The following is an 18,146-nucleotide window of genomic DNA, read 5'->3' on the forward strand; positions in this document are numbered from 1 at the left end:
CATAAAACCATTCCCTACAACTCCTCCTGTTGCTCCATGTAACTGCTCCCTATAACTCCTGTTTTGCCCCATATAGTTTCTCCCTATAACACCTATTGCCCCATATAACCTTTTACCAAAACTCCACCTATTGCTCCATAAAACCGCTCCCTATAACTCCTCCTATTGCTCCATATAACCACTCCCTGTAACTCCTCCTATTGCTCCATATAACCGCTCCCTATAACTCCTCCTATTGCTCCATATAACCACTCCCTGTAACTCCTCCTATTGCTTCATATAAACTCTATTGAAACTCCTCCTGTTGCCTCATGTGTTGCTTACTGTAATTTGTCTTATTGCTTCATATAACTGTTCCCTACAATTCTACCTAGAGTTCCATATAACCCCTCCCTAAACCTCCTTCTATTTTATTTTATTTATTTAAAACACAATGTGTCCCTCTAAACATTACAGTATCCTACTTTACACACCTCATCACCTCTATGTGTTAAAAAGAACTCTGTTACACACACTATGTGAACCTATAAGCTCTATTAAGATGACCCTCTTACACATAATTTTTCCTATACACTATAATAGGATAATCCCCTTACAAATCTTTTCACCCTATAAACTGTAATAAGATTGCCCTCTTACACCTATATTGTACATTTTTATAGGATCCCCTCTTACAGATTATCACCTATAAACTTTAATAGGATTACTCCGTAACACATAATTTCCCCCATAAGCTTGAACAAAATCACCCTCTTACACATTATTTACCCCTATTAGCTATAATAGCATAATATTCTTACACATCATTTCCCCCTATAAGCTCTAATAGGATCAGCCTCTTACACATAATTTCCCCATATAACCTGTAACAGTATCACCCTCTTACATACCCCATAAAGCCACTCCCTATAACTCCTCCTATTGCTCCCTATAACACTTATTATTGCTCTATATAACCACTCCTTATAAGTCCTCCTATTGCCCCACATAGCCACTCCCTCTAACTCCTCATATTGCCCCATATAGCCACTCCATATACTTCCTCCTATTTCCCTATGTAGCAGATCCCTATAACGCATCCTATTGCCACATATAACCGCACCCTATAACCCCTCCTATTGCTCAATATAAACATTATCGTAACTCCTCTTGTTGCCCCATGTACCACCTACTATAAATCCTCCTATTGCCCCATATAACCACTTACTTTGGACTCCTCCTATAGCTCCATATAATTGCTGTCTATAACTCCTCCTATTGCTCTATATAACCGCTTCTTATAACGCCTCCTATTGCTTCATGTAACCACGCCCAATAATTCCTCCTATTGCTCCATATAACCGCTCCCTATAACTCCTCGTATTGCCCCATATAACCGCCCCCTATATCTCCTTCTATTGCCCCATATAACCACCCACAATACCTCCTCCGATTGCCCCATATAAACGCTCCCTGTAACTCAACCTGTAGCTCCATATAATAGCTGCCTATAACTCCTTCTATTGCTCTATATAACCTCTCCCTAAAACTCCTCTATTACTCCATATAACAGCTCCCTATAACTCTTCCTATTTCTCCACATACACGTGCTTGTAAATCCTCCTGTTGCCCCATATAACCACCATATAACCACTCACTTATAACTCCTCCTATTACCCCATATAACTGCTTCCTATAACTCCTCCTATTGTCTCATATAACCGCTCCATATAACTCCTACTATTGCCCCATAAAACCACTTACTTATGACTCCTTCAATTGCCCCATATAGCCATTCCCTATAACTCCTTCAATTGTTCCATATAGCTATTCCCATTAACTCCTATTGCTACATATAACCACTCTATAATTCCTCCTTTTGACCACATATTGCCACTCACTTATAACTCCTCCTATTGCTTCATATAACCACTCCCTATAACTCAACCAATTCCATATAACCACTCCCTAGAACTCCTTCTGTTGCTCTATATAACCGCTTCCTTTAACTCCTCCTATTGCCCCATATAACTGCTCCTTTTAACTCCTCCTATTGCCCCTTATAACAGCTCCCTATAACTCCTCCTATTGCTCTATATAAATGTGCTTGTAACTTCTCCTGTTACCCCATGTACTCCCTACTATAATGCCTCCTATTGCCCAATATAACCGCTCACTCATACTTCCTCCTATTGCCCAATTTTACTGCTCTCAAACTCAATCTCTTGCTCCATATAACCACTCCCTCTCACACAGAGCAGTTTCTCCCAATAACTGGTGGGTGTGTGATAGGATTATCCTCTTGCACACACCATATCCCCCTATAAACATTGCAGGATCACACTTTTACACACCACATTATCACCTATACACTCAAATAGGATAACCCCCTTACAAATCTTTTCACTCTATAAACTGTAATAGCATTGCCTTCTTACATGTCAGTTTCCCCTGTACATCTCTATAGGATCACCCTCTTACAGATTATCACATATAAACTTTAGATCATCCTTATACACAATATTTTCCACCATTAGCTCTAATAGTATCAGCCTCTTATACATCATTTCCCTACACAAACCGTATTAGTATCACTCTCTTACATACGGTACCTCATTATCATCTATAAACTCTCATAGAATCACCCTCTCAAACACACCATTATCCCTTATAAATGTTAATATTATCCCTAATTTACACATCATTTTCTCCTGTAATCTCAAATAGGATCACCTTCTTAAACAAACCATTTCCCCTATACATTTTAATAGGATAACCCTCTAACACAAATTATCATCATCTATAAACTTTAATAGGATCACGCTCTTACACCCACCATTTAAACATTACACATTAACTTTAATAGAATCACCCTCTTACACACATCATTTCCCCCTAAAATCTTTAATAGGATCACCCTCTTACACACATCATTTCCCCCTAAAATCTTTAATAGGATCACCCTCTCATACACATCATTTTAGACATTCGCCTATAAACTTTTATAGGATCACACTAATACCCATTATTTCCCTGTAAAAACACTAAAAGGATCAATCTATAACATACTTCATAATTCTGCTAAAAACTCTAACAGGATCAACCTCTTGCCAATCGTTATCTCAGTAATTTGTAATATGATTGCCTTTTTACACATCAGTTTCCCCTATAAACTTTAATAAGACCACCCGCTCACATATATTATCCCCTATAGACTTTAATAGGATCCCCTTCTTACACAAATCATTATCCCCTATACATTTTAATAGAATCACCTTCTTGCACATCGTGTTACCCTATAAACTCTAAAATCATCCTCTTCTTACAAAAATGATCACCAATAAAACTTAAATACAATCATCTCTTACACACCATTTCCCTCTGTAAACTAATGGGATCACCCGTTCACACATCTTTTCTCCCTATAAACTCTCGTCAGCTTGCCCTCCCAAAGTCACGCATGATGGGATCAGCTCTCTGCCCCATACCTTTCTTTGTCGTCTTCTTCTCCCCGTTCCCATCCCCTTTAGCTTGAAACATGGTGGCCCCCTTTTTCTTTGCTGGTTTTAGGGGTTTGGAGCTGGAATCAGAATCTTTATCAGCATCGCCCTTACCTGGGATTAGAGAAAAGAAGAGTAACCCCTTAAGGGAAAGATATGATCACGTTAAGGGTCTCTCTCGACCTGAATCTCATGTGGAATTATCCAAAACCCTACAAGTTGCAGTTTGTAGGGTAAAAAGTTAAGTCCGACGTAGAAGAAAAATGAACTCATGATAGTGACATATTTAATGGGTTAAAGGGCCAGTCCCACGTAGGAGCAAAGTGACCTCATGACAGTGACATATTTAATGAGTTAAAGGGTCAGTCCTGTATAAGTGAGGGATCCACACACCTTTCTTGCTTTTCTCGTCCTTTCCCCCGTTAATTTGGAACATGGCTCCGGTGTCTTTCTTCTTGGTTTTGACACTCGTGCTTCTTGTCTCTGGGTCATTTTTATCTCCTGGGGGCCAAGATAAGACAAGAAGGATAAAGCGCTGAAACACTGCAATATATATATATATATATTTGCATCTCATCCCAGGCTGTGTTTAAAAGCTGTGTTTAAAGCAGCATGCATTGGCTTAAGGGTTGTTCGTGTAATGTGGGCTTGAGACAAAAGGTGGCACTGTGTGCTCATTTGCATGTCATTTCCCAGAATCCCTTGCTGCAGTGGAAGCGCTGTGTGCTGGGTGATAATGGTGAAAGGCAGGGTTGCAGACCTGTCTAAGACATGCAAATGAGCATAAAGTAATATTTCCATTATATATATATATATATATATATATATATATATATAATATATATATATATATATATATATACAGTGTTCGACAATCCTATACATTTACTCGCCCGGGGCGGTGGATTTAACCCCCGGGCGAGTAACTATTGGCCCAAGCAGCACACGTGTTTGGTTTTTTAAATTTTCCCTGCTCGCGCTGAAATTTCCCTGCTCGCGCTGGCTGAAAAAAAAACAAAACTCCCCCTACCTGACAGATGATTGGCGCGCGCTCCCAGGCTTTGTGGGGTGCGCGGCCAGGCTCTATATGAGCCAGCCCCCAACGAGCGGCCATTTTTTTTCCCATGGAGGATGGAGGACACAGTAAGTATTATCTGTGCCTTCCTCCACCTCCCTCCCCCTCCCCGGTGCTCCTGCTGCCCGCAGTTATGGTGATGGGAGCGGGGGATGCCCCCTCATGTCCCCGTTCCCCCCCCCCCCCCGCTTCCCCCCGGTCCCGTGTCAGAGAGCGCGGCGGGTGATGGGAGCGGGGGATGCCCCCTCATGTCCCCGCTTCCCCCCCCCCGCTTCCCCCCGGTCCCAAGTCAGAGAGCGCGCCGGGTGATGGAGCGGGGGATGCCCCCTCATGTCCCGCTGCCCCCTCATGTGGGAGTGGAGCAGGAGATGGGCGGGGGAGCGTGGTGGTGCTGGTCGCGGCCTGTGTGTGTGTATATAGGTGTGTATATATGTGTGTGTGTGTGTGTGTATATATGTGTGTGTGTGTATGTGTGTGGGAGTGTGTGTATGTATGTGGGAGTGTGTGTATGTATGTGGGAGTGTGTGTATGTATGTGGGAGTGTGTGTATGTACGTGGGAGTGTGTGTATGTACGTGGGAGTGTGTGTATGTACGTGGGAGTGGTGTGTATGTACGTGGGAGTGTGTGTATGTACGTGGGAGTGTGTGTATGTACGTGGGAGTGTGTGTATGTACGTGGGAGTGTGTGTATGTATGTGGGAGTGTGTGTATGTATGTGGGAGTGTGTGTATGTATGTATGTGTGTGTGGGTGTGTGTGTGTGTGTGTGTATGTATATATATATAGGAGAATGTGTAAGTGTGTATGGGAGTATGTGTGACACCAGAGGTACCTCCCCCCCCCCCCCCAATCAGTCAGTCACCCCTGCCCCGGTCAGTCAGTCACCCCTGCCCCGGTCAGTCAGTCACCCCTGCCCCCCTCTCTCTGGTCTCCCCCCCATCTCCCCTCTCTCTGGTCTCCCCCGTTCTCCCTCTCTCTGGTCTCCCCTCTCTCTGGTCTCCCCCCTCTCTGGTCTCCCCCCTCTCTCTGGTCTCCCCCCCTCTGGTCTCCCCCCTCTCTCTGGTCTCCCCCCTCTCTCTGGTCTCACCCCTCTCTCTGGTCTCCCCCCTCTCTCTGTCTCCCCCCTCTCTCTGGTCTCTTCTCTCCCCCCTCTGTCTCCTTCTCTCTCCTCCTCCTCTGTCTCTTTTTCTCTCTCCCTCCTCTGTCTCTTTTCTCTCTCTCCCTCTCTCCCTCCTCTGTCTCTCTCCCTCTCTCCCTCCTCTGTCTCTCTCCTCTCTCTCCCTCCTCTGTCTCTCTCCCTCTCTCCCTCTCTCCCTCCTCTGTCTCTCTCCCTCTCTCCCTCCTCTGTCTCTCTCCCCTCTCTCCCTCCTCTGTCTCTCTCCCTCTCTCCCTCCTCTGTCTCTCTCCCTCTCTCCCTCCTCTGTCTCTCTCCCTCCTCTGTCTCTCTCTCCCTCTCTCCCTCCTCTGTCTCTCTCCCTCTCTCCCTCCTCTGTCTCTCTCCCTCTCTCCCTCTCCCCCTCCTCTGTCTCTCTCCCTCTCTCCCTCCTCTGTCTCTCTCCCTCTCTCCCTCTCTCCCTCCTCTGTCTCTCTCCCTCTCTCCCTCTCTCCCTCCTCTGTCTCTCTCCCTCTCTCCCTCCTCTGTCTCTCTCCCTCTCTCCCTCCTCTGTCCTCTCTCCCTCTCTCCCTCTCTCCCTCCTCTGTCTCTCTCCCTCTCTCCCTCCTCTGTCTCTCTCCCTCTCTCCCTCATCTGTCTCTCTCCCTCTCTCCCTCCTCTGTCTTTCTCCCTCTCTCCCTCCTCTGGTCTCTCTCCCTCCTCTGTCTCTCTCCCTCTCTCCCTCTCTCCCTCCTCTGTCTCTCTCCCTCTCTCCGTCTCTCTCCCTCTCTCCGTCTCTCTCCCTCTCTCCCTCTCTCCGTCTCTCTCCGTCTCTCTCCCTCTCTCTCCCTCTCTCCGTCTCTCTCCGTCTCTCTCCCTCTCTCCGTCTCTCTCCCTCTCTCCGTCTCTCTCCCTCTCTCCGTCTCTCTCCCTCTCTCTCCTCTCTCCGTCTCTCTCCCTCCTCTGTCTCTCTCCCTCTCTCCCTCCTCTGTCTCTCTCCCTCTCTCCCTCCTCTGTCTCTCTCCCTCTCTCCCTCCTCTCCCTCTCTCCCTCCTCTGTCTCTCTCCCTCTCTCCCTCTCTCCCTCCTCTGTCTCTCTCCCTCTCTCCCTCCTCTGTCTCTCTCCCTCTCTCCCTCCTCTGTCTCTCTCCCTCTCTCCCTCCTCTGTCTCTCTCCCTCCTCTGTTTCTCTCCCTCTCTCCCCTCCTCTGTCTCTCTCCCTCTCTCCCTCCTCTGTCTCTCTCCCTCCTCTCCCTCTCTCCCTCTCTCCGTCTCTCTCCCTCTCTCCCTCTCTCCGTCTCTCTCCCTCTCTCCGTCTCTCTCCCTCTCTCCGTCTCTCTCCCTCTCTCCCTCTCTCCGTCTCTCTCCCTCTCTCCCTCTCTCCGTCTCTCTCCCTCTCTCCCTCTCTCCGTCTCTCTCCCTCCTCTCCTTCTCTCCGTCTCTCTCCCTCTCTCCGTCTCTCTCCCTCCTCTCCCTCTCTCAGTCTCTCTCCCTCCTCTCCCCTCTCTCCCTCTCTCCGTCTCTCTCCCTCCTCTGTCTCTCTCCCTCTCTCCCTCCTCTGTCTCTCTCCCTCTCTCCCTCTCTCTCTCTCTCTCTCTCTCTCTCTCTCTCTCTCTCTCTCTCTCTCTCTCTCTCTCTCTCTCTCTCTCTCTCTCTCTCTTCCTCTCTCTCTCTCTTCCTCTCCTCTCTCTTCCTCTCTCTCTCTCTTCCTCTCTCTCTCTCTTCCTCTCTCTCCCCCTCTCTGTATCTGGATATCTTATTTACCCTATATATCTTAACTGTCCTATACTACACCAAAATAACCTATACTGCTTTCTTCCAGATCTGACTCAAGTTTCACACGGAAGACATCGGAATCCCCCCTAACCCAGAAGACAGGTAGGGAACAACTCCCCTCCAACTTATAACAATGCGGGAATGAGGTACCTGGAATTGAGGGACTGCGGATCAGGTAAGATCCCAGGCGGGATTGCTGCTTTAGATATTGTGAAGCGGGGACGTCCAGACACTGGTTAAGGGGTTCAGGAAACTAGTCATCCACACCTGGCTTTTATTTCTAGATCCGACACTTACACACACACACACACACACACACACTAAATACATTTGTCAAAAACGAATGTTGTTCTGACTAGGAATTTAATTATATATTTTATTTTAAAGCGGGGTTGGGGGCGGGACTACGGGCGGGTTTGGGGGCAGGACTAGGGGCGGGGTTGGGGGCGGGACTAGGTGGCGAGTAGATTTTTTGGTTGGGCGAGTAGATTTTTGGGTGATTTGTCGAACACTGTATATATATATATATATATATATATATATAGTAATGTTCCTATGACAGGAAATAACTCTGTGTGTTTAACATATCAAGAAAGTCCCAAATGCCCATGAAATTAACCATTTAAATAATCCCACATAATGGACTTCATGGTATGCCTATGTTGCTCTCCTGTGACAGGGACTATTTAGGAGGGGGTGTCTAAAAAAAGCAGGAATTTAATATGAAGTTTTCAATTCAGACTGTTTCTTTAGCAGAGCTGTATCCCCAGATTTAGGAGTATATTTGTTGTTAGATCACTTACCTCAATTGCATCTTCCTGTTATATTGGGAGATATATAAAGTTACTGGAAATGACATTGATGTCTATGACACCAGAACGTCCTGTATCATATGACATCATCAACATGGCCACTTCCTGTTTCACTTTTTTTTTTTTTAAAGTTTATATCTTCATTATAATAATTAAAAAATAATAATAATCATTTTATGAGAGAACAAGATCAGAATTTGAAATTGGCTGGAAGTAATAAAATCCCTACATTACAGCACAGCGTATCCTCTGTCATTAATTCTTACAGTACCATCTGGATATATTAAAATCAAAATATACAGCCTTTATAACATACTTTTTCAATGAGATGTAAGATTAAGTAATATGTTTAGAAATAAATATTTATTAGAGGATTCAGGTTCAATCCCAAACAAAATCAACTTTCATCTGAACCTAGGGTTGCCAGGTGTCTTGTCCAAAAATACTGGACACAATGGTGAAAGGTGCGACGCGCGAGAATCGTTTGTGGGGAAGAATGTTATTTATAAATGACCTGACTGTTATGTATTTTTTTCTAAATTTCACTCCAAGTATTCACCAATTTGCACCACTTTATATTCTATTTTGTAAAAAATCTGGGGAGGAGTCTTGGGAGGGAGCACCCTTCCGAGGATGATTTTTAAGGAAATAGAATATGAAATAATGCAAATTGAAGCAAATTGGTGCATGCTTTTAGTGAAATTTAGAACAAGTGATGTAATGGTCAGCTTATTTATAAATAATTGACCTGCAGTCATACTGTACATGGCGAGCAATACTAATCTCAAGGCTCCTCACACAAATTCCAAGATTTTTGCACCCCTCCTCATCCTCTCTCTCCCTTATCTTCTCACTCTCCCACCCCCTTCCCCCTCTCACCCCCTCCCCCTCATCCTCCCATCATCTTCTCTCATCTCCCTCCCTCCATCCTCTCACCCCTCCCTCCATCCTCTCTCACCCCCTCCCTTCATCCTCTCTCATCCTCCCTCCCTTCATCTTCTCATCCCCCCTCCCTTCATCCTCTCTCACCCCCTCCCTTCACCCTCTCCCACCCCCTCCATTCATCCTCTCTCACCCCCCTCCCTTCATCCTCTCCCACCCCCCCCTCCATTCATCCTCTCTCACCCCCCTTCATCCTCTCTCACCCCCCCCCCCTTCATCCTCTCTCAACCCTCCCCCTCTCCCCCCCTCCCTTCACCATCTCACCTCCCTCCTGTCAAGGGGAGACTCCTGGAGCGGGTAGGATCTCGGTGGCCGGAACAGCGGGGAGCAGGCAAGGATTGTTGGGGTCACAAGCAGGGTTCAGTGGCAGGCAGCAAGCAGAATCGTCAGGGTCACAAGCAGGGTGCGGTGGCAGGCAGCAAGCAGGATCGTCGTGGTCACAGGCAGGGTTGGCAACAGGAAGGCAGGAGCAGGGCAGAGGAGCAGGAACTGAGACTAGGGAGCAGGGACATAGACTAGGGAGCAGGAACAGGACTGGGACTTGCTAGCAGGAAATAGACTGGTGCAATCTAGTTCAATAGCAAGGGCCTTTAATATGAACATGACTCAAAACAGGAACATAAACAGATCAGGGCAGAGGGAGTTTGGACATACAAAACAAAGGCAAGGGAGGAACAGGAAACATGAAACTATTTGGACAGATGACAGGAGCAATAAGAGGATACAGACAGACAGAGGAACCCCAGAGCAGACAGAAAACAGCAGCACACCCGGTGGACAGAGAAAGGAACTGTGGCTGGGAGCAGGATGTCTAGGAAGACTTTGACACCTCACTTCATTCTCTCTCACCCCCCTCCCTTCATCCTCTCTCATCTCCCCTTCATCCTCTCACCCCCCTCCCTTCATCCTCTCTCACCCCCCTCCCTTCATCCTTTCGCATCCCCCCTCCCTTCATCCTCTCTCATCTCCCCTTCATCCTCTCACCCCCCTCCCTTCATCCTCTCTCACCCCCCCCTCCCTTCATCCTTTCTCATCCCCCCTCCCTTCATCCTCTCTCATCCCCCCCTCCCTTCATCCTCTCTCAACCCCCCCCATCTCCATCCTCTTTCACCCCCTCCCTTTCTCCTCTCACTCCCCCTCCCTGTCCTTATCACACCCCTGCCTTCATCTTCTCTCACCCCCCCTCCCTGCCATTATCACTCCCACAGCACAGTCAGAGAAAACACACACACACTTTCCTCCATTCTTTGGCCCCACCCCCAAGCTCCTGCCACCTCCATCCTGATTGGCTGCTGCTGTGTAATGCAGCCAATCAGGATGGAGGAAGCTGCCCAGCACCCTAGCAGCAGCAGCCCTGCGCTATCCCTTCTCAGGGGAAATCCAGCGATTGGTTACTAAGTCCGGAGAGGTAATACCGGACACATACATATCCCTAATTTTTTACCAGACAGCGTAATGAAATACCGGGCTGTCCGGTTCAATACCGGGCACCTGGCAACCCTATCTGAACCTGTCACGTGAAAGGGTATCTGATTACAAGCACGACCCCAAATATAATCCTCAATACACCCCAATGCTAAATCCTAAATAATTCTAGTTTGATGCTATCCCATAATGCTATTCCATAATGCTTTCCCATAATCATCTGCTTCAAGTAAGGGCAATCACAGGCTGGCTTTAAAAGCTTCACTTGGCTCTATCCACCATCTTGTTTTATATGGGATTTCCAACCTTTTTGCTTCTTCTCTTTGTTATCAGATGCAGCCGTGTTGCCCCCTTTCTTCTTCAGCTTCTTCGGGGCCTCATCCTCATCAGATTCCCCCTCAGAACCTATTTGAATCCACAGGAGAGAAGAGAAATTAAGCCCCCGGCTATTCTTAACACAGAGCGATTGGTGTGCGTGAGTGGGAATCTTCTTCTGCATGCAATGCTCACTACATAAACTCTCTTCTTTCCCTCTCTTCCCATCCCTCTTTCTAGAATTTCTTTCCCCGCTTCTCTCTATGGTGCCTATTCAGGTAGCTTCAATAACTGACTTAACGCTTGTTAACTGCACTTTCCAAGCGATGTTGCATGTGTAGCTATTCAGAAAGCTTCGATAACATGTCAAAATCGCTTGGAAACGGCTTTTTATCAAGCGTTAGCACTCTAGCTCTGACAAGCTGTGCTAAGGTAATGAATGGGGTTAAATAGCAGTAATTGGTTTGTTGATGATAGAAGGGGTAGGTGAAGGTTATAATTGCCCCAGGGTGGGTGGTTAGGCCTCCCGGGAGGGGTTAACCCTTTCATTACCGTAGCGGTTACAATAAGCGAGGGGTTAACCCCTCCCAGGAAGCCTAACCACCCACCCAGGGGCAACTATAACCTTCACCCACCCCATCTACCACCAACAAACTGGGTACTGCTATTTAACCCCTTCATTACCTTAGCGGTTAGCCACTAAGGTAATGAAGCTGTTTTTATGTTAATTTTATTGACATAGTATTGAAGCACGGGGTCTCTGGGCCTGAATCACATTAATTTCAGGTCCGGGGACCCCCAGCTTCCCGAGGTACAGGCCCCATTATGGGAGTGCCGGTATCTCCTACAAGTTTAAATGTCCCAGTCACATGGGCCGTGACGCGGGACATTTAAACTTGCATGAGATACCGGCACCCGATACAGAGGTCTGTACCCCGGGAAGCAGGGGGTCCCCTGGCGGTGAAATCAATGCGATATAGGTCCGGAGATCCCCTGCTTTAATACTATGTTAATAAAATTAACATAAAAACAGCGCGATTGCCTGTAAAAACTGTGCAGGGAGATGCAGCTTCTCTCTGAACAGCTCTTCCAAACTGGAGCGAAATCGAATGGACATATCGATTGAAAAGCAAATTTCATACCAAACAGTATTTACCAAGCGATATCTCTTACTGAATACTTTTTTTAACAAAATTCCTACCGTTCGGTAGGAACATGCAAACACGATTGCTGTTACAGTGATACCATCGAAGCTACCTGAATACACCTCTATGTCTGACTCCCTCTTTCTTTCATTCTCTCTGTCCCCATCTCTCTATCCCTTTCTCTTCTTCCTCTACCCCCCTCTCCATCAGGCTCTCTCTTTCTTTTCTTCCTTTCCCGTTCTCTCTGTTCTTCCACTATCTCTCTGTTTAATGTCTTTTTCTGTCTTTTTTCTCCTCTCACTCCTCTCGTTTTCTCTTCCTCCCTCTTTCAATCTATAACTCCCTCTCTCCCTTTTCTCTCTCCTTCAGTCTCTCCATCTCTTTCTATCATTCTATAATCTCTCTCTCCCTCTTCTCTCTCTCTCTTTATTATTTGTACAGATGCAGCCACGAGTATCCAAACACTTGCCTTGGAAAATCTGGGGCAATCTCCCAGTAATGCTACAATATTTCTGTGACATTTCTGCAGACAGACTAATGGCCCATCGGATTAACACAACAGGGGTCCCTGGCAGTCCCATTCAGTTTGACATGCCGAATGCTTAGGATGAACATATTTGTCTTGACAAAAACCGGGACCAATGTCGTGCATGTGCATTGAAGAGTGCATGTGTGAAGAGTACTTGCCGACTGTGCATGTGCGATCGTCACTTGCCAATTGTGCATGCGCGAACAGCGTTTGCATGTCGCTCATGCACATGTGCGATTGGAGCTTCCCGGTCACGCATGTTGAACCGGCAAATTCCGATCGTTAATGTGCGGTCGGCATGTGCCGATCGCGCATTCCACGAGCAGACAACAAGTGCCGATCGCGCATGCGTGGCCAGCGGGATAGAAACCCGGAACAGCACCCCACCAAGTCGGGACAGAGGCCTAAAAACCGGGACTGTCCCGGCTAAACCAGGACATCTGGTCACCCTATGAATACTGGAATCCATATTAATAGTTATAATAGTTATATATAGTTATATTATTGGAGCTCAGCGAATACAGGATGAATAGCTAATGGGTACTAAAATCTAACCTGTACAGCAGCATAAACTCCCCCAAACGTAAGGTGGGTGCGGGAGGCCCGGCAGGCCGGTTAGAGCAGTTGCCGCCGGCCCGGCTCTCCCCCAGCTGCAGGCTTCCCCCTCACTGTCGGTCCCATGCGAGGTGTCTGATGCTGATGCGCGCCTGGTCTCTCTGACGTTAGCGTGTGTTGGAAGTCAGCTGGGCTCAGTTTCCGGTGCACCGTGTGAGAGGGAGGTCCATGCGTTTCAGGATCAGATACCTCGGCGTGGGACAGACAGTGAGCCACCCCTCCCCCCCTCCCCCGGCAGCCACTGGCCTCCCCACAGCCACCGGGCCCGACCTGAGACCATCCCCAAGGTAAGTCTGAAGTCTGCTGTTTTTTTAATATGTATTGGGGAGGGGTGGGGGGGGGGGGTTTATATGTATTGGGTGGGTTGTATTTTTATATGTATTGGGGGGGTGTATTTGTTATATGTATGAGGGGTGTATTTGTTATATTAATTGGGGAGTTGGGTGTATTTCTTATATGCATTGGGGGGTGGGTATATTTTTAAACATATTCATTGGGAGGATGGGTGTATTTTTTTTTATATGTATTGGGGGGTATGTTTTTTATATGTATTGGGGTGTTTATTTTTTATATGTATTGGGGTGTGTATTTTTTATATGTATTGGGGGTGGGTGTATTTTTTAAAATATATATTGGGGGAGTGGTTGTATTTTTATATATGTATGGGGGGGTGGGTGTATTTTTTTCAATATGTATTGGGTGTGATGTAATTTTTTTAAATGTGTTGGGGGGAGGAGGGTGTATTTTTTTATATGTATGAGGGGGGGGGGGGGTGGGTTGTCGAATCTTTTACCATTGTGTCCAGTATATTTGGAGAAGCCACCTGACAACCCTAGACACACATGAGGAACAAAAACCTGTCAGGGCTTAACATTGTTACAACGTGTGTGGAAATACTGATGTCTTGTCTAATCTGTCATGCATAGCTTTGGCAATACTTGTGAATTTGTACGTCAGGCCAGTAAAGCATTATTGAATTGATTGTGGGGCTGGCTGTCAATCATTTCTGGGGGAACACTGACACCCAGTGGTTAGAGTGAAGAAGTGCAGACTGTGTTTTACAACTTTTGTAGAGAGGGGAGAGGAACAGAAATGGTGAGGGACAGAGGGGAAAGGGAGAGATAGAGGGAGGGAGAGAGAGAGAGTGCGAGAGAGAGCACGAGGGAGAGAGAGAGCAAGAGAGAGAGCGTGCCAGAGAGAGAGAGAGAGCGTGCGAGATAGAGCGCGAGAGAGCACTTAAAGAGTAGCATATGATTATGAAAATCAGATTTCAACAGAGGAGTGTTTTGGACCAAACACGTGATATCTCATCTTCGGCACCAGTGACCTCTCTGGGAGAAAGCATATGACATATGGTGATGTATAGGATTTTCTTTTTTGTTATATCCTTCTTAATAAGAGAAACTGTTTTGCATCTATTGTAATTGTATGTTCTTGTAATCATTTTGTCTGTAAGCTAAGCACTGTATTTTTAGAGAGAGTGAGAAAGTGAGAGAGTGAGAGAGTGAGAGAGTGAGAGAGTGAGAGAGTGAGAGAGTGAGAGAGTGAGAGCGAGAGAGAGAAGGCAGAGAGAGAAGAGCTCCTCACACTTATCAACGTTATGCCTTCCCATTGAGCTAATTTGCAAGAAAAACAGTCTTTCAATAAAAACTGAACAAGAAAAACAAGCAAAAAAGTCTGCAAGAAACAAAGATTACTAAAGAAGAAAAAACAGAAAACAACAAGGAAATCAAAACAGTCCCTGAAACATCAAAAGAAACCTAGAGAGAATAGCAAATGGTAAGAATCTACCTACTGTATATTACTGCACCTAGAATATCAACAACACAGGAAAACACACAGAATAATACCGAAAATACAGATACAAATATAGAGATTTTGCGCAAAAACAACAACAATGGAAAACGTATCTTTCAAAAAATTAAAAAGACAGCAAGACCTAAGCAAACAGACACTGTTGATAACCCACATACCTGGGGAGTCTAACACCTCTGAAATCAGATATCCTGAGGAATTTAAGAGTCAAATGGCCAAGAACCTCAAAAGAAGATCCAGATATAGAAAAAGGTAAAAACAAACTTACTTTTCTTTGCTGAATCCCCTGCAGCCTGGCTGTCACGGTTGTGCTCGCCACAAACCTGGGTCGGACCGCGAGGCTGAGGTGGGGTTGTAAAAGCACCGACCTTAGACCGCGCAGGCTGATCCGGATTGCGCAGTTCGTTGTCATATATCGCAGGATCAGGATAGGAGAAGACAGCGTCGTCGTTGTACAAGCCAGGGTAAGGACAGGAGACATCAGGATAAACATTGTTCAAGCAATAGTTCGGCAACATGTAGTCAGGAGAGCCCCGCTTCAGCTTAGGAGCACGGGGTTGGCCTCTGCGCGTGCGGCGACCATGGCCCATGGTACTGGTCTCAGGAGGTGGAAGACAGACCAGATTTACACACCGCCTACTGCTGCGGCACAGTTTATTCGAGCATTTGCCCGTTCTGTGCCGCAGCAGTAGCCTGGCGCGCGCCCGAGTGTGACGGGCGCACGCCGAAGCAGCGGAAGAGCGCCCTCCGATCGGGGCGCTCTCCCTACCGCTGCCGGGTCCGCCGGGTCCCCCGGAACCCCCTGCCGCTGTCCCGCGATCGCGGGACACCAGGGCTCCCTCGGGGAGCCCCTGGACACGCGTGCAGCGGGCGCACGCTCCCGATGACGCGTGACCGCGCGTCTATGACGCGCGGCACGCCGAGGGGCGGCCACTAGCAAGCCGGGAGATTTCCCGGCTTGCGGTACCGACCACACTTCAATAAAGTGTGTCGGTAGTGTAGCTGCACGGTTAAACCAGTGCTACAGCGCAAGAGTCCTGAGCGGGCTAGGGAATCCTCTGTAGCAGCGCAGGAACCAGGACACGGCCTCTCTAGATTAGGGAAAGAGTAGGCCCCAGGAACCAGGAAGCTGTAGATACACAGGGAAACCTCCGCTTCAGTGCAGGAATCCAGGAGACTGAAGGACGCAGGGGCGAAACCTCCGCTTCAGTGCAGGAATCCAGGAGGCTGAAGGACGCAGGGACGAAACCTCTGCTTCAGCACAGGAGAACAGGAAGCTGAAGGACGCAGGACGGAACCTCCGCTTCAGCACAGAAGAACAAGCGGGAGCTTGAAGGAAGCTGAAGGACGCAGGGCGGAACCTCCGTATCAGCATAGGAGAACAAGCGGGCTTGAAGGAAGCTGAAGGACGCAGGGCGGAACCTCCGTATCAGCATAGGAGAACAAGCGGCTTGAAGGAAGCTGAAGGATGCAGGGCGGAACCTGGTGTCAGCATAGGAGAACAAGCGGCATGAAGGAAGCTGAAGGACGCAGGGCGGAACCTGGTATCAGCATAGGAGAACAAGCGAGGGCTTGTGGCAGAACGATGGTGACATCCAGTAAGGACTATGCTCGGCAGGGAGCATTATGGGAAGACAGTACTTAAAGGCCAGCGGTCCAATCCCCGGAGGGGGGTGTGAAGGTACTGCTCCAATGAGTGAATGCAAGTCTAGGTTGCAGTGATATGCTGCACAGCTGCAATAGATACCAGAGGGAGTGTGTATTGCTTTGGTGAGTGAATCCAGGCTGCAGCAAACATCAGGAGAGGTGCTCCAGGACTGCACAGGTCTGCAAGGTAAGGCAACCAGTAAACTGCAGAGCGGATTCCTTACAGTACCCCCCCCTTCACGCGAGACCTCCGGGCGAACATGAGCACACATAGAGTTGGGGGACCGGGAATTGTTGCTGAACCGTCTAGGATTGGGGGTAGAGTCGTGGTCCAGAGACTCGTGGTTACTCCTTAGTGTACCCCCACCCCACGGTGAAAACTGCGGCCAGACAGGACCATCCATGGGTCTCGGAGACATCGAGTTGTTCCTAAAGTTCTTTAGGTGAAAAGGGGATCCGCAAACGAGCAGTTCCTTGGTGAGTACAGTTCTAGGAAATGAGAGTGGTAGAAGAAACATCCTTGGTACATGGCTCGCCCCGCAAAATGACTTGGAAATCCAGGGCTGTGAAGAACCAGAGGGTTCCAGAACAGAAACGGCAGAAGAACCACTACAGGAAGCCCAGTCTTTAATAAATGAACCGGAATCTAGGATCAGCGGCCCTGATAGTTGATCGAATACACCAGGAGGAACTTTGTAACAGAAAAAGTCTTGGCTGACCACTGTATGTTGGAATTTGCAAGGAATTTTTCCTCTAGAAGGCTCCCAGGTAACGGTTAGTAAGGGTATAGGCTGGTTGGAAGCATCTCCCGGTATTGGTATGGAAGGTGACAAGGCAAGCAGTAAACCAGGCATAGGGACCGAAATCTTGGGATACGTACAGAGTATTTCCAACTGAGAGGAAATAACAGGGGCAACCGAAAATTCCGAGGGACAAAACCATGGTTTGGCAGGAGCAGAGAAGCAAACAACAGTAGAGCTCTCCAATACTGGGAAATCTTCATTGGAAGATAGTATTGTCAGTGAATCAGGAATAGACCTTGGGATTTTCATATCAGTATCTTGAGAAAAAGGCAGAGCCAGGGTAGTGGAGGGAGGGAAGCTAACATCAGAAGCTGAAGTCTGTACCTCAGTGACAGGGACCTGAGAATCAACAAGCAGCAAGTATGAACTATGAAAACTCTTAATGACAGGCACCTTAGGAGTACAAGGAGTCTTTTCCGAAACTGCAATGGCCCTAACCACAGGGGTACCTAACCTGACAAAAACATGAATAGATGTGTTTTCTAGTGCAAAATCTCTGATCACAGGACTCCTAACCGATAGTGAGGGTGTCTGGGTTTGATTAGAGAAAAAATCAGAAACAATTACTGAGGTTCTAGATTTGCTGGACATGTGAGAAAAAATACCCTTTAAGACAGGAGCTTTAATTTCTTCCCAGAGTAACCCCATGTTTGCTGGGGCATATTTAGACACAGTACT

General features: G+C 47.4%; 1 protein-coding gene across 8 annotated transcripts in view; it reads right to left on the reverse strand.

Annotated features, from left to right (window-relative positions):
* The window catches only part of TULP1 (TUB like protein 1), a 53,830-nt gene that overhangs the window by 18,588 nt on the left and 17,096 nt on the right, over positions 1-18,146 (reverse strand). For 6 of the 8 annotated variants that reach the window (XM_075614085.1, XM_075614084.1, XM_075614087.1 and 3 more), the window contains 4 exons: positions 13,997-14,035; positions 10,906-11,004; positions 3,873-3,980; positions 3,468-3,593 (listed from right to left, as the gene is read on the reverse strand). In XM_075614085.1, the coding sequence (XP_075470200.1) occupies positions 3,468-3,593; positions 3,873-3,980; positions 10,906-11,004; positions 13,997-14,035 (372 nt within the window). The remainder of the gene's footprint in view (positions 1-3,467; positions 3,594-3,872; positions 3,981-10,905; positions 11,005-13,996; positions 14,036-18,146) is intronic. The other 2 variants (XM_075614086.1, XM_075614089.1) reach the window with 2 other exon arrangements.

Source organism: Ascaphus truei, chromosome 9, assembly GCF_040206685.1.
Source record: "Ascaphus truei isolate aAscTru1 chromosome 9, aAscTru1.hap1, whole genome shotgun sequence".
Lineage (NCBI taxonomy): Eukaryota > Metazoa > Chordata > Amphibia > Anura > Ascaphidae > Ascaphus > Ascaphus truei.